At 47.8% G+C, this 15,592-nt stretch overlaps 1 protein-coding gene across 3 annotated transcripts in view; it reads left to right on the top strand.

Annotated features, from left to right (window-relative positions):
• ANKRD28 (ankyrin repeat domain 28) overlaps positions 1-10,598 on the top strand; it is a 234,173-nt gene extending 223,575 nt beyond the window's left edge. For 2 of the 3 annotated variants that reach the window (XM_075062432.1, XM_032801145.2), the window contains one exon: positions 8,544-9,072. In XM_075062432.1, coding sequence (XP_074918533.1) covers positions 8,544-8,830 — 287 coding nt within the window. In that variant the 3' untranslated portion in view covers positions 8,831-9,072. Of the gene's footprint in view, positions 1-8,543 lie in introns of all 3 variants that reach the window. The other variant, XM_032801146.2, reaches the window with a different exon arrangement.
• Positions 10,599-15,592: the final 4,994 nt, after the last annotated feature.

Genomic DNA, 15,592 nt, shown 5'->3' with positions numbered 1-15,592 from the left:
GCTTAGGGACTAACAAATATTTGCTATAAACTGGAGATTTTCTTGTTGAAAGCAACAGAGGAGGGAAAAGACCTGGGTGTATTGGTCAATCCCAGGATGACTATGAGCCACTAGTGCGATGCTGTCATGCAAAAGGCTAATGCAATCCTAGGATGCATTCGGTGAGGCATTTCCAATAGAGATAGGGAAGCAGAGTGGATTTAAATCACTAGCCAGGAAGACTCGATTTAATCATGGATTTGTACATAAAAGTGCATTTTTGTTGGTTGTTAGAACCTTATTACGTATTCTTCACAACTCAGAGATAGATGTAGGTTTCATTTTTAGAAGGTACACGCTATACATTAAGTGATTTATTTTGAAAAAATTTCAGATTAAACACTTTGGACGCATGCCTGGCTTACCCCACAGGTAGAGGAACTTCCTTAAAATATTCCCAAATGGGATCTCTTTTATGGCCTGCTGCCATTATAGGCTTTCCCTTCTAGTGAGATAATGGTATGGTAGATCTCAAATCAATGAAGGCTGCACTCAGAAATACCTCAAGACTTCTGGAATATGCTGCTCAAACAGTTTCACTTTTGTTTCTGCTGCCTGTCCCTCCCTTCTCACATTTATCTCCAGACTTCTCCTTGTCCAGATCTATTCTGCCCTGTAAATGGGTGTGGCCAGGGCTCGACCCTCTCTTGGGAGCAGGGGTGTCATGCCAGCCCACTCCACTTCGGTTGGTCCGGGAAACTAGCCTGGCGGTCCTTGCGGTGCTTGTCCATCCGGCGGGCAAGGGGCTCAGGCCCTCCGGCAGGGCTGCCATACCAGCCGTGAGGCGCCGGGCCCTACACCAAGGCGGACAGCAAACAGAGTCAGTAAGCTCAGGCCTGGGTCAGGACTGAGTAGAACTAGCAATAGATTAAGGTCCAGCCCTAGGTCAGGGCGGGGCAGCAAATGCTGACTCAGTAAGCTCAGGCCTTGGTCAGGGCTGAGCAATAACAACAGTTTTTGGCCCCCTCAAGCCAGGGAGAGGGGGAGTCTGCCACCCCGGAGTAGGGTGGCAGAGGGGACACAGGCCCTCCCACTCCACTGCGTCCCAGCCCGGGGCCCTAACAGCGGCTGTCACTCCGCTGGTCAGTCAGTGGGGATCCTGACCGCAACACACTGACATAGGCTTGGGCAACTCCGCAGCCTGACTGGGGTCGGCTGCCCCCGGGCTGCTTCCGTACTTGGGACATACCTGGGTCCTAACGTCAGGCTCTGAAGGGTCCACGAGCATAGGCTCATCGCGACCGGGGCTGGGTGGTAGGTCTGGGAATTCCTTGGGATAGTCGGGCCAGTGTAGCCCCGGCAGCTCCTCCGGGTAGCAGCAGGCACAAAGAAGCGCCGGCGGCTCCTCCGGGTAGCAGCAGGGGCGGGGAGGCTCTGGCCAGTCTGGGCGACTCCCCTGGGTCGCTGGAGTCTCCCAGCCTTGAGCTCTCTGAGGTACGTCTGGTCTCTCCGGCTGCTGGGGCCTGACTGAGCTCTGAGGGATGGCTTTTATAGTTCCAGGTCGCCGCCTGACCCTTTGAGGGGCGGGCTCAGAGCTCCGTAGCTCCGCTCACTCTGGCCTCCGGCGGGGCTCGACCCTCTCCAGGGAGGAGGGGAGCCACGCCGGCCCACTACACACACCTCCCTCAAGTCTGGCTCCCGCTCGCCAGGATCAGACCCATCCATCCCTCCGAGGTGGGACATAAAGTCAGCATTCGCATGGTCCTTACCGGCCCGATGTTGGATGGTGAACGCATAGGGTTGTAAGGTCAGGTACCACCACATGAGTCGAGCGTTATTATTCTTCATATTCATCAACCAGCGGAGGGGTGCATGAACGAGGCCCCAAGGAGGTAGTGTAGGGCATCACATGCCCACTGTATAGCCAGCGCCTCTTTCTCAATCACCGTGTAGTTCTCCCGTGGAAACAATTTACGGCTGAGGTACAGCACTGGATGGTCCTCCCCGTCAACTTCTTGGGACGACCGGCCCCCAGCCCCACCTCTGAGGCACCATCTGTAGGATGAACCTCCGGTGGAAATCCGGGCTGTATAGCACTGGCTCTTGGCAAAAGCACGTCTAGTGGGTCTGGAATGCCTCTTCACATTCTGAGGACCATCATATCTGCCGGGGGCTGTTCTTTGTCAGCAGTCCAGTTAAGGGTGCCACGATGGAGGCAAACTGGGGGATAAACCGCCGATAGTACCCTACAAGCCCCAGGAACTGCCAGACATGGCTTTTTGTGGTGGGCGTCGGGCAGGTGGCCAGGGTTTGTACTTTTCCAACGAGGGGCTTCACACGGCCTCCCCCAGTAGTGTACCCGAGGTATGTTGTTTCCTGCCATCCAATGTGGCATTTTTTTGTGTTGGCAGTTAGTCCCGCCTGCCGCAGGGACCGCAGGACCGCTGCCACTCATTCTAGGTGGTCATCCCAGTTGCAGCTATAGACCACGACATCATCCAGATATGCAGCGGTATAGTCCCGATGAAGCAGCAATAGGTGGTCCATCAGCCGCTGGAAGGTCACTGGGGCCCCAGGGAGGCTGAAAGGCGTCCGCATAAACTGGTAGAGTCCCGTCGGGGTAGCAAACGCCTTCTTTTCCTTAGAGGTCTCCTCGAGTGGAAATTGCCAATACCCTTTGCTGAGATCGAGGGTGGTGATGAACTGGGCCTCTCCAAGGCAACCCAGCAGCTTGTCCACACAGGGCATAGGGTAGGCATCGAATCGTGAGATGGCGTTCACCCGCCGGAAGTCTATACAAAACCGGCATGTGCCATCGGGCTTGGGTACCAAGACCACCGGGCTACGTCACTCACTCCGAGATGGCTTGATGACTCCTAAGGCCAGCATGGCCTGCACCTCTTCCTCTACCTCCTGGCACATCCGGTACGGCAGTGGCCTGGTCATTTCCTGGATTACTGCCCCCGGCTCGGTCTGGATGGAGTGATAGATCAAGCTCGTGTATCCTGGTAGGGCTGTGAAGGTCCCTTGGAATGCCTGCAGGAGACATTTGGCCTGCTTACGCTGCTCTCCAGTCAGGGTGTCGCCAAGCAGGGGAGCAGCGAGATCCTCTGTCTGGGGTGTGGGGCCCCAGCTCCGGTTCAGGTGGGTAAGGGTTAATCAAAAGGCCCTCCGGTCTTGCCATGGTTTTAACAGATTTACATGATATCGCTGGGTCTTCTTATGCTGGTTGGGTTGGTGGATTTCGCAGGTGACAGGACCAACTTTCCGTGCCACCTCGTAGGGTCCCTGCCAACGGGCCAGTAGTTTCGACTCGCTCGAGGGTAGAAGGAGCAGGACCCAGTCTCAGGGTTCAACGTCCCGCACCTGGGCCTCCTGGTTATACATCCATTCCTGCCTGTCCTGAGCAGCCTTTAAGTTCTCCTGAGCTAGGGGCCCCACCCGGGCAAAGCAGTCCTGAAGTTGAAGGACGTACTTCAGGAGTCCCTGAGTGGGAGAGGGGCAGTTCTCCCAAGTTTCCTGCATCAAGTCCAGCAGGTCCCATGGGCGGCGTCCATACAACAGCTCAAATGGGGAAAACTTGGTGAAGAACTGGGGCACCTCCCAGACAGCTAGCAGCAGGGGAGGGAGCAGCTGGTCCCACTGGCATAATTCCTCCTGGAGGAACTTCCACAAGATCTCTTTGAGGGTCCGGTTGAACCGCTCCACCAACCCGTCAGTCTGTGGGTGGTAGATGAAGGTGCGAGGTGTTTTACCCCCAGGAGCTTGCAGACCTGCTGTAACAATCTGGATGTGAAATTGGTGCCTTGATCACTCAGAATTTCTTGGGACAGGCCCACCCGCGCAAAGACTTTTACCAGTTCCCCCGTGATGGTCCGGGCGGTGGTGCTTCACAGCGAGATGGCCTTGGGGAAACGTGTTGCGTAGTTGATGATGACCAGGATATACTGGAATCCGGCATTGCTTTTCGAGAGTGGGCCCACCAGGTCCATGGCCACTTGTTCAAAGGGGTTCTCAATTCTAGGCATGGGGACCAGTGGTGCCTTGGGTATGCGCTGCGGAGCAGCTAACTGGCACTCTGGCAGGAGCTACAGTAGCTCTTCACCTCCTGGTGAACACCGGGCCAGAAGAACTGTGTCAAGATCCGGGCAAGGGTCTTTTCATGGCCCAGATGCCCAGCGGCCGGGACATCACGTACCAGTCTCATCACTGCGTGCCGGTGACACCGCGGTACCAGCAGCTGTTTGGGGTTCTTTCGTGTGGGGGTCCCTGTCGATCCGGTACAGATGGTCCCAGTGCAGTTCGAAGTGAGGCCACCGGGTTGCACGTTGAGGGTCAATGATGGTCCCATAGACGGCCGTGAGTAGTTCATAGGCCCGACTAAGGGTAGGATCAGCCCTCTGGTCCCGGCAAAAGTCGGTATGAAGGAGGGGCCCAACTGTGGGCTCCGGCCGAGGATTATTGGTTTCCTCGCCCCCCCCTTCACTCCCCGGGGCCCCATTGCCTTCCTTCGGTAGGGGCCCCAGGCGCTCTGCTTCCAGTGCTGGTGTCAACCGGAGGACCTCCTCGAAGGCGGGCCAGTCCCGCCCCAGGATCACCGGGTATGCCAGCTGAGGGGCTAAACCAACCACGACTCGTTGGATAACACCAGCTACCGTCAGCGGGACACAAGCACTGGGGTAGGGCCGGACATCCTCATGGATGCACTGCAGGTGTATCGTCCCCAAGCAGGGGTCTGCCATGGGCCCTAGGGCCTGCCGGATCAACGTCTGGCTGCAGCCGGAGTCAATCAATGCCTGGGTTGCCTGGTCCCCGATGACTGCCGGGATCGTGAGCTTGGGGGCCTGGGGCAACCAGGCCCGGGTGTCCCTTGCACAGACCTGTCCGAAGCTGCAGTCCATTTCTGTGCAGTCACGCTGCAGGTATCCAGCCTGCCCACAACGGAAACAGGGTCCGAGTTCAGGGCGGCCGCCCCTAGAACTTCTGAGGGGGGCTCCAATGGGCCCTCAAGGACCCCGGCCCGGAGGGGGCTGTTCCGGACCGAGAGGCTGGATCTAGGTGTCAGGCCCAAGGTCCCAGGAGGGTGTCCTGCCCACGGCCAGGGTTTCGCGGCCCGGTCAGGGCATCCCCCCTTCTGTCCAGGGTAGGACGTTCGGGTCTCGGGTGTGGAGGCCAGAAGGCGGGTCCCACGGAGGTTTTGGCCGTGAGAAAGTCCTCCGTAAATGAGACGGCCGTGGCCAACGTTGCCGGCCGGTGGTGGAGTAGCCAGATCGTCCTCGCACTGGCAGAGTGTGCACAAACTGCTCTAGGACAACTTGGTTGGTGACCTCCTCTGCCGTCCTTGTTTCCGGCTGTAGCCATCAGTAGCATGTCTCCTTCAGGGCTTGGGCCACCAGCCGAGGTCAAGCGCCTGGGGGATACGTCTGGCCCCGGAACCGCTGCTGGAAGGTCTCGGGGCTAACGTCTAGGGCATCCAAAATTGCAGCCTTTACTTGGCCATAATCCCTGGCTTCGTCCATCGCCAGCCCCCGGTATGCCGTTTTGGCGGTCCCAGTCAGGTACGGGGCCAGAAGGGTGGCCTATTGGTCCCGGGCCCATCCAGCGATGAGGGCCACCTGTTCGAAGGTCACCAGGAGTGCCTCGGGGTCATCATCGGGGCCCATCTTGGTGAGTCGTACTGGGATGGCAGCATGGGGTGCCCCAGTGCTACCCCCTGCCGGTGCTTCTCCGGGGCGGGGTAACGCGGCCACCAGCTGCTGCAACTGGGTTCCGAGCTGCTGCATCAGCTGTTGCTGCTGTTCGAGCTAGGCGGCATGCTGCTGCTGCTGCTGGAGCTGGGCGGCATCCTGCTGTTGCTGCTGAAGGTGGGCAACGGCCTGCTGCTGCTGCTGTAGCCGGGTGGCCTGCTGCCGGTCCTGATTCTCTGCCAGCAACTGGAACAACCGCTCCATCTCCATGATCCTCTAGGGGAGGTGATGTCCCCTCCAGCCCCTTCTCACAGGGGCCAAGGGTTCGACGTCCCCACTTCTGGTACCACGTGTAAATGGGTGTGGCCGGGGCTCGACCCTCTCCGGGGAGGAGGGGAGCCACGCCAGCCCACTCCACTCCGGTTGGTCTGGGAAGCTAGCCCAGCGGTCCTTGCGGTGCTTGTCCGTCCGGCGGGCAAGGGGCTCAGGCCCTCTGGCAGGGCTGCCGTACCAGCTGCGAGGCGCTGGGCCCTACACCAAGGCAGACAGCAAACACAGAGTCAGTAAACTCAGACCTGGGTCAGGACTGAGCAGAACTAGCAATAGATTAAGGTCCAGCCCTAGGTCAGGGCGGGTAACAAACGCTGAGTCAGTAAGCTCAGGCCTTTCTTCAGGGCTGAGCAACCGTAACAGTTTTCAGCCCCTCAGCCCAGGGAGAGGGGGAGTCTGCCACCCCGGAGTGGGGTGGCAGAGGGGACGCAGGCCCTCCCACTCCACTGCGTCCCAGCCCGGGGCCCTAACAGCGGCTATCACTCCGCTGGTCAGTCAGTGGGGATCCTGACCACAACACACTGACATAGGCTTGGGCAACTCCGCAGCCTGAGCTGCCCAGTCCCCTGGGCTGCTTCCGTACTCCCCCTTGGGACCTACCTAGGTCCTAGCGTCGGCCTCTGAAGGGTCCACGAGCATAGGCTCATCGCAGCCAGGGCTGGTTGGTAGGTCCAGGAATTCCTTGGGATAGTCGGGCCAGGGTAGCACTAGCAGCTCCTCCCGGTAGCAGCAGGCGCGGGGAAGCCCCAGCGGCTCCTCCCGTTAGCAGCAGGCACGGGGAAGCTCTGGCCAGTCTGGGCGGCTCCTCTGGGTCGCCGGAGTCTCCCTGTCTCGAGCTCCCTGAGGTACATCTGATCTCTCCAGTTGCTGGGGCCTGACTGAGCTCTGAGGGACGGCTTTTATAGTTCTGGGTTGCCACCTGACCCTTTGAGGGGCAGACTCAGAGCTCCGTAGCTCCACCCGCTCTGGCCTCCGGGGAGGAGGGGAGCCACGCTGGCCCACTACACACCCCCAACAATCTTCTATTCATTTAACTTTTTGAAACTCCACTTTTAGAGACAGGTAAGGGATTGTCTCTGTGTACAGAAATTTGCAGAGGGACAATAGGGTTGAAGTCTGTCATTTCTCAGCTCTATTTATTTATTTAAAAACATTTTTGCTGTTAACAAGCATGTTATCTCTGGAGACTCAAATCCACAGTTTGAGAACTGCAAAACTAAGCATCTTTGATGGTGTCATCTAGATTGAGCCCCATTGGGTAGATAGAAAGATTAACCTAAATAATCTATACAGGGGTCGGCAACCTCTGGCACACGACTCGCCAGGGTAAGCACCCTGGCAGGCTGAGCCAGTTTGTTTACCTGCTGCGTTGGCAGGTTCAGCTGATTGCGGCTCCCACTGGCCGCGGTTTGCCGTCCCAGGCCAATGGGGGCATCGGGAAGCCGCGTCCAGCACATCCCTCGCCCGCACCACTTCCCGCCACCCTCATTGGCCTCCTAGGAAATCTTAAAATAAAAACAAAAAACAAAATGTCTTGTGAATGCTATATCCTCAAGAAATTCCATTCATTGAGATACTGCTGACTTGTGGCCAAAATTGGAGCCCCACACTCCTTAAGGTCATAATCTACATGGTGGGGTAATGCACACTATGGGGTTTAAATTCTAAAGCATACTGAGGTGTTGCGCATTTATTGGTCCATGTAGACCCTGCTGGTACAGCACATTAGAGAACCTTGAGTGTGCAACATAGTGCTGTTTGAAATAGTACTGAGTTGAAGCAAGGAGAATGCAAGTCCTACAATGTTTTGTGGATTTCTTAGTTTATCTCATTTTATATTGCTGTTTAGTAACAAAACATAGATTGCTTAAATTATACCAGTACAAAAACTGTTTAAGATCTCACTTTCACTGGTCACCCTAATGTTTTGCCAGCTTGCCTTGGGGCAAATATTTCAGTAAGACTGCTTATTCTGAAATGAACAGCTGTGCATATATTCCTTATCCTTGAGCTTTACGTGTTTGCTATTGTTTTTTATAATGGCTATTTAAAATATCTATAGATTTCCTGCAAAATTAATTATTGGTTGCAGTTAGTTAACTGGAACAGGAATTACCTATCTTCATGTAGTTAACTTCTTGGCTGCTTGAAATCCCAGTTTTTCTCCCTGACCCAAAAATTCCTAACTTTGCCTAATCAATCAATCAAATCCTACCCTCCCAAATCTTCTGATTTTCCCAGGGTTTTATCTTTCTTCCTGATCAGTCCTCCCACCTCTATGGTATACTGTAACCTGTTTAGCTAAGGTGCATATATATATATAGAGAGAGAGACTATAATCAGCAGGTAAACATTGTAATACTCTTGTAACAGCAAAACTTTACAAGAATAAATGATATTGTAATTTTAAATGATTTAATTTTATGTTCCTTTTTAAACAGAACTAAGCAATTGAAACGTTTTTACAGCTGTCTCATTGAATGCTCTTGAAGAATTTGTCACTTCCTACTTTTTAAACAAAGGTTTTGATTTTATTTTGATTTCTAGGTTACACACCAGCTTTGGCCTGTGCTCCCAATAAGGATGTGGCTGATTGTCTAGCTCTCATTTTGGCCACAATGATGCCTGTTTCATCAAGCAGCACTTTACCTTCCCTTACATTCAATGCCATTAATCATTACACCAACACCTCAAAAACTGTCACGTTTGACTCCTTGCCAATCATGAGGAGTGAACATAGCTCTTATTGTAGCTTCAACAATATTGGCAGGGAAGATGGCTACCCATATACAGAAGAGGATGAGCTTAATGACTCAGATTCTGAGACCTATTAAGAAGCTTCATCTGGAGGTCTGAAGAGTGAGCCCAGTCATCTGAAGGTCAGAATTGTGCTTTTGGAAAAAAGCAGTCAGTGTTTGATTACAAAAGAGGACAGACCTATGAGAAGATTTGGGGGTTTTTTAATTGTGGATACGTATGAAAGATCTGTGTGTGACACTAGGAGGATTTTAAAGAGCAGGTTTTGCAAAAGAAGCATAAATTCTTGAAAAATACTTGGAATCTACAGCAAAAAAAATTAAGAATGTCAAAACTGTTTTATTTAATTGTACATTTAGCATTTTGTTTGTGGTGCCAGGAGTAACTTCTCCAGACTCTGCACCCTAATCTGTGTAAATGAACAACATACTTGTACAACAAAAAGGACATCTGATTTAACTATAATCAATAAAACTAAAACCACTTTGAAGGCAATAAATGAGTTTGGTACAGTAGGCATTGTGTGTGCAGCAAATTGCCAAAGGACCAAATAACTTAAAGATTTTTTTAATTAAATACCTTTTTGTGGAAACTGGAATAGGTTAAATGAGATGTTGTCTTAACCAAACCTTAAATATTTCTGGGAACGAAGCTTAGATTTGGTTTTAAATGTTGATTTTTTTTTTAATAATCTAAAAGCCTTCTGACACTATTAAATGTACCATGAAAGAGAGCAGATGTATCTTTCAGTTTTGTTTTTTCTTTTAGATTAAACAAAAATGAACTTGTCATACTTTTATAATGCTTAAAACAAACCAGCTAACAAGGTGCAGTCAGGGTGAAACATGTACAGTGTAATAAACAAGGGGAGGGGTGGGAGGGAAGCAGTAATTGTTGCACAGTTTTAGATTTTTAACTTCTGGGTTTTAAATTGAGATATTTTTATTTAAATACATGAAGGGTAATTTACTGAGAAAATGAAACTGCATAAAAATCTCCTGACACCCTGTTGTGACTGAAAGTTCTTAGGGAATGGATTGATCAACAATTCACCCACTTCTTTACATCATAGGTTTGTAAGTGAGATGAAGTCTGTGCCTCCATATTGTATTTCTTTTAAATCCTGGAGTTCTGAGTCGGGGGGAGGTGAATTTAGAAGAGAGTTTCCCTGTGATCAGAAGGTACAATGTTGAATCTTCAGGAAGAGAGATCTGTGGTGTTCTCTGTTTAAAAAATCCATAGAAGATGCAGGGCCCTGTAGTGTAGTACAAACTTGCCCTCAGTCTTTTTATTTATAACGGACTGTTTAAAAAACAGGGGGGGCCTGAAAAATGGAAGACTGAAGTTTGTCTGTTAAATGAGTATTTAGTTTATTGGGTTCTGCTTTAACTAGAACTATTACTTTTAAAGTGAAACTGCTTATATACATGCAAGGGATTCTTGCATGTCCAGGTAAAATACAAATAAACTGAATCCCAATTACCTTTTATCCTTTTTGTATTGTGAAACTGGAAACCTTAATGCCATTGTAAATTATCAGCTGGTTTTCTGAACATAAAGTGTGGAAAAACAGGACAGTATTTTGATCTATTTGATAATTTTGTGGGTTTTTTGAAGAATTAATGAGCATGTACATAGAAATAGTGATTGCTTGAATACTGTATTTACCTGCACTCTTTCAGTACATCAAGATTCCTGTATATTTTACAGAGTATAATAAAACCCAGATGTGAGTTGTATGTAATGAATAATTTATTTGTATCTGTGTACCATACTTAAGCAGTAATTACAAAGATTCTTTTGTTGAATAACTATTAGAATTTATAAAATTTATTTTACAAAGGCTTTGCTGTTCTTTTAATTCCAAAGTGCATGTAAATAATTCAGATTTACAATCACTTTACAAAGAAGATCTAGGTGATTGTTTAATTACTGTTTAGAATCTAGGTTGCCTTGTAAGCATCACCTTTTTGGTTAGGATTTCATAAATATTGATTAATGGCAGAAACAGCATATTGCATATATGATCCTTCCGTATTATGGAAAGAGAGTTGGGGAGTCCATGCTTTTTCTATACCACACCGTCCTCTGAATCTTCTTTGGAGTTCTTTATTGTTTAGCCACACTTTTGATTCACTACATCTAATCAGTATCTTATCAGTAACATGGTCATTTCTATGATGATATGATCTGAACCAGTTGGGACAAGGGTTTCCCCACACTGCAAAGAAGAGTATTGACTTAGGTCACATGCTTGTTGTCTGAAAGGTAACATCTGTGATATTTAGTTACTGGTGCTTTTCAGTTTTTGCTGCTCCCTAAGAACTGTGAGACGGCCTTACTGAAGGCAGATGAAATCGGTACTAGCAAATGTTTCTGCTCTTAACTCTTCAAGGTGCGATAATTTTCTCTCAAGATGGTCTGTTGCCTTGGCCTCTGTGGGTCCTCCATCCCGTCCCCCCAGAGAAAAAGGACAGTAATTTATAGGATGGCTGACAATTTCCTAATTTGAAATGTTCCTAGATTGAACACTAGGTCACTTAGGGCAGGCCATCAGTCCCACAAAGAAGCCTGTTGATTTAAATGCATTGCTAACTTTGTTCTATTTTTAAAAAGGCACTAAAAAGAAAAGAAAAAAATCAATACAGCCTTCACCAAATTCTTCGCTTGTTCCATTGCAGCTTATGATTGGAAGAAGCAGCCTGTGTCTGTTTTGTTCCTTAGAATGGTATTCTTTATAACGAGTGTTCTTTGTGAGCTTGCTATTTTTGTGTCTAAGCTGCCTCTGCCCTTAATTATGTTAAATAATTTTTTTAATGTTTATATGAGTTTAGAATTGCAGTGAGCCACTAATATGAACGTAAGAATGGCTACCCTGGGTCAGACCAAAGGTCCACCTAGCCCAGTATGCTGTTTTTCTGACAGTGGCTGGTCCCAGATGCTTGAGGGAATGAACAGCCAAGGCAATTATCAAGTGATCCATCCTGTGTCATCCAGTCCCAGCTTCTAGCAGTCAGAGGTTTTGGGACACCCAGAGCGCACAGGGTTGTGTCCCTGACAATCCTGGCTAATAGCCATTGACGGACCTATCCCCCATGAACTTATCCAATTCTTTTTTGCATCAGTGATACTTTTCTGGGATTTCACAACATCCCCTGGCAACAAATTCCACAGGTTGACTCTGCGTTGTGTGAAGAAGAAGTTTCTTTTGTTTGTTTTAAACCTGCTGCCTATGAATTTCATTGGGTGACCAATGTTCCTTGTGTTATGTGAAGGGTAAATAAAACTTCCTTATTCACTTTCTCTACACCTTTCATGATTGTATACACCGTTAACATATCCACCCTTAGTTGTCCCTTTTCTAAGATGAACAGTTCCTGTTTTTTAAATCTCTCCTCGTATAAAAGCTGTTCCATTCCCCTAATCATTTGTTGCACTTCTCTGTATTTTTTAAAATTCTAATATCTGTTTTGAGATGGGGTTATCAGGACTGTATGCAGTATTCATGGTGTGGGCATACCATGTATTTATAGAGTGTCATTTTTCTGTCTTATCTATCCCTTTCCTAATGGCTCCTAACAGTCTGAGAGCTTTTTTGACTGTCGCTGCACATTGAGCAGATATTTTCAGAGAACTGTCCATGATGATAGCAAACTTCCTTGAATAGTAACAGTTAATTGTATAGTCGCAATTATGTTTTTCAGTGTTAAACTCCCAGTATAACTTGACCTGCTGTAGCCAACTGTTAATGTGTCCACAGATTTTTTTGAGTTGCACCCATCTGGCCTAATACTCATTTTCACAAAGGCCCCTTTTAACCACTCTGATCATGTAAAAGGGCTTTACGGGTGCGTTAGTATACATGAGCATCAAATCAAGCCCACTCTTTACAAGAATATGGTCTTATTCCAAAAAGTGTGTTTTTCAAAAAAAAGCATGCAAATGTGTTTAAAGAATAGGTTGCTATGGTTAACGACTCATTGAAATGGCATGAAACAGACGGTTCCACATTTATATATACAGATTATATAGCCTGCCTGTGGATGCTCTTTTTCAAACTTCTAGAGTCACAGAAATGTAAGGCTGAAAGGGACCTTGAGAAGTCATCCAGCCCAGCCACCTGTGATGAGGCAGGGCCAAGTAAACCTAGACTCTCACTGGCTCCTTAACTACCCATATAGTTAGAAAGTTTTTCCTGATATCTAACCTAAATCTCCCTAGTTGCAGATTAAGACCATTACTTCTTGTCCTACCTTCAGTAGATGTGGAGAACAGTTGATCACAGGCCTCTCTATAACAGCCGTTAACATATTTTAAGACTGTTTTTATCAGGTCTTTTCTCAAGACTAAATTATGTTTGAGTCAAACTTATTTCCAAAGTTCATAGTCTGCAAGGAGACTTTTAAAATAAATGCTTAATTTGTAATGAATGAGGAGCCAGGGTTTAAGAATTTTTTTTTACTTTCATAACTGATGTGGCAAGCCCAGAGGTGCCAGGGCTACGAACTGCCAAGCCTAGAGGTGCTGGGGCTCAGCCCTGGCACACCCTGTCACAAATTAAGCAATTCTTTCCAGAAAAGAAGATTGCATACTGTGTCTTGCTAGTACAATTTCTCAATGTACAGATTACTGGTACATGATTATTACAACATGCTTTACCCAAGAAGCCTTCTGGGATTATCACCAAGGCTAGTCTGAATTCTGTTTTATCAGTGGACCATTCAGCTGCTCAAATATATTTGCCTTGCTAAGAGGAGGGAACAGAATGATATGCCTTAACCACGGCAGCCTAATAAGCCGTTGGCTCAGGGGAACTTTGACTTTAGAACAGTGGTTCCCAACCTTTAGCAGCCTGTTCACCCCTTTCACTAAATTGTGAAATCTCATGAATCCCCTCCTAAAAATGAGTATTTCTAGAGATTTAAGTTGAAATTTCCTCAGTGTGATGGATGCACTTGCTTTGCTCTGCATAGCTCTTGGAAGTCTGGAACCGCTGATGGGGGCAGGACTCAGGCTGCCGGCCCCAACTGCCCGGCCCTGCTCTTCCTGGGGCTTGAGCTGACGGGCAGGGCTCGGGGCTGCCAGCCTAAACTGCCCTGGCCTGCTCTCCCTGTCTGCCCTGTAACCGGGTCCCACCTGCTGCCTCCAATGCCTGACGTCCTCTGGTGCCATTAGTGAAAATTTTCTGGCGAACCCCCTGTAACGTGCTGTGAACCCCACTTTGGGAACCACTGCTTTAAACTGCTGCATTTGACAAATGAAATTGTCACCCATAGACTGTTGTGTGCGGACTGTACAACACAATCTTTACATGCGTAATCTCATTAAAATCAATAAATCTGTTCCCATGGGTATGGTTTAAGATCAGGCCCTTTGTTTGTTTTTTTTCCTCTGTTGTCTTCCTCTTTCCTCCACCTAAAATATTTTACTTCAAAACTCAGAACTGTATCAATAGAATTAAAATTCTCTCACAACACTCTGATACCCTTTAACAAAGGTATATTTCCTGGTTACGCTGTACCTCTGAGCGTTCTGCTTGTGCGGATTATCTCCATAACTCTTATCATCCCCTCATTAAAATTATGAAGCTAGATCTTTATCTTAAGTGCCATCATTTTTAAAATTCATGACTTGAGACTGTTGCCTATAGCTGTACTCTCACCTCTGATAAGAGCTGAACAAAAATTACCAAGAATCACAAAGTTTAACTACAGTGCACCAACACAAATGACCAGAGGCTGAACTCTGGGTGAGAGTTTTTATTCCCCAAGAAGTCATGAGGGTTCTCTTTTCTTGTGTAAAAAATAAAAACGGAATTCAAACTAAAAGGTGGGGAACCAGAATGGGTTTACAGTAGTTGTCTCTGGCTTGGGCTTTGTTTGCCAAGGTCAAAGCCTCTTTGCTATAATTGCACCATATGTGGAATTTGCACTCAAAATACAAAACACTGATTTTTGGTGAAGTTTATTCTAAGCTTTTCAAAACTGACTTGATATGGTAAGTGCTACCATTTTGGGGTCCCCAATTTTAGATCAGGCCTGATTTCCAGAGGATGGACGCTTTTTTCTAAAAATTAGGCTCTTTCAAAGTGTCTCATGTTCAGGACCCAAAACTAAGTCATTTTTGAGAAATCTTGGCTCTCCTTTGACTTTTATCCCTTGTCGTGGGTAACTATGGCAGTGGCCAAATTGGAGATTTATGAATGACTCTGGCAGTATAAGAACCCAAGTAACATGAGTATGAGTCTCGGCAGACTCCTTTTCCTTTCCCCTTCACATCTAGGCTGTTTCTAAATCTTGCTTCTGCTTACACCACAATCTTGCTAAGATCCAACCTTTTCTCTGTCTACTCAACACAAATACAAACACTGCTCTGGCACAGATGCCAGCCATGATTCTTTCTGTCTGCATCTCATATAACTTACCTCTGCACTTTGTTCTGTGCCTAATGGGTAGCCTGGAAGATTCTTCCTGAGCAGGGCTGTCATAAACAGATAGCTAAGGGTTAATGTTTCTTTTACCTGTAAAGGGTTAACAAAGGGAACCACACACCTGACCAGAGGACCAATCAGGAAACCAGATTTTTCAAAGCTCAGGGAGGGAATTTTTGGGTGTGTGTCTTTTGTCTGTGTTCTCTATGTTGCTCTCAGCTCTGAGTGATTTTCTATTCTCCAGGCTTTTTCTAATCTTCTGTTCAGTGAAGTACAAAGGTAGAAAGACAATAGTTGTTATATGTTTTTTTTTGTATTTACATGTGTGTAAGTTTGCTGGGAATGTTTTAAACTGGAATATCTTTTTGAATAAGGCTGTTTATTCACTTTTCTTTTAAAAGCCAATGAC

This window comes from Chelonoidis abingdonii, chromosome 2 (genome assembly GCF_003597395.2).
Source record: "Chelonoidis abingdonii isolate Lonesome George chromosome 2, CheloAbing_2.0, whole genome shotgun sequence".
NCBI lineage: Eukaryota > Metazoa > Chordata > Testudines > Testudinidae > Chelonoidis > Chelonoidis abingdonii.
The sequence above is the reverse complement of the archived record's forward strand: the minus strand, read 5'-3'. Positions and strand labels throughout refer to the sequence as shown.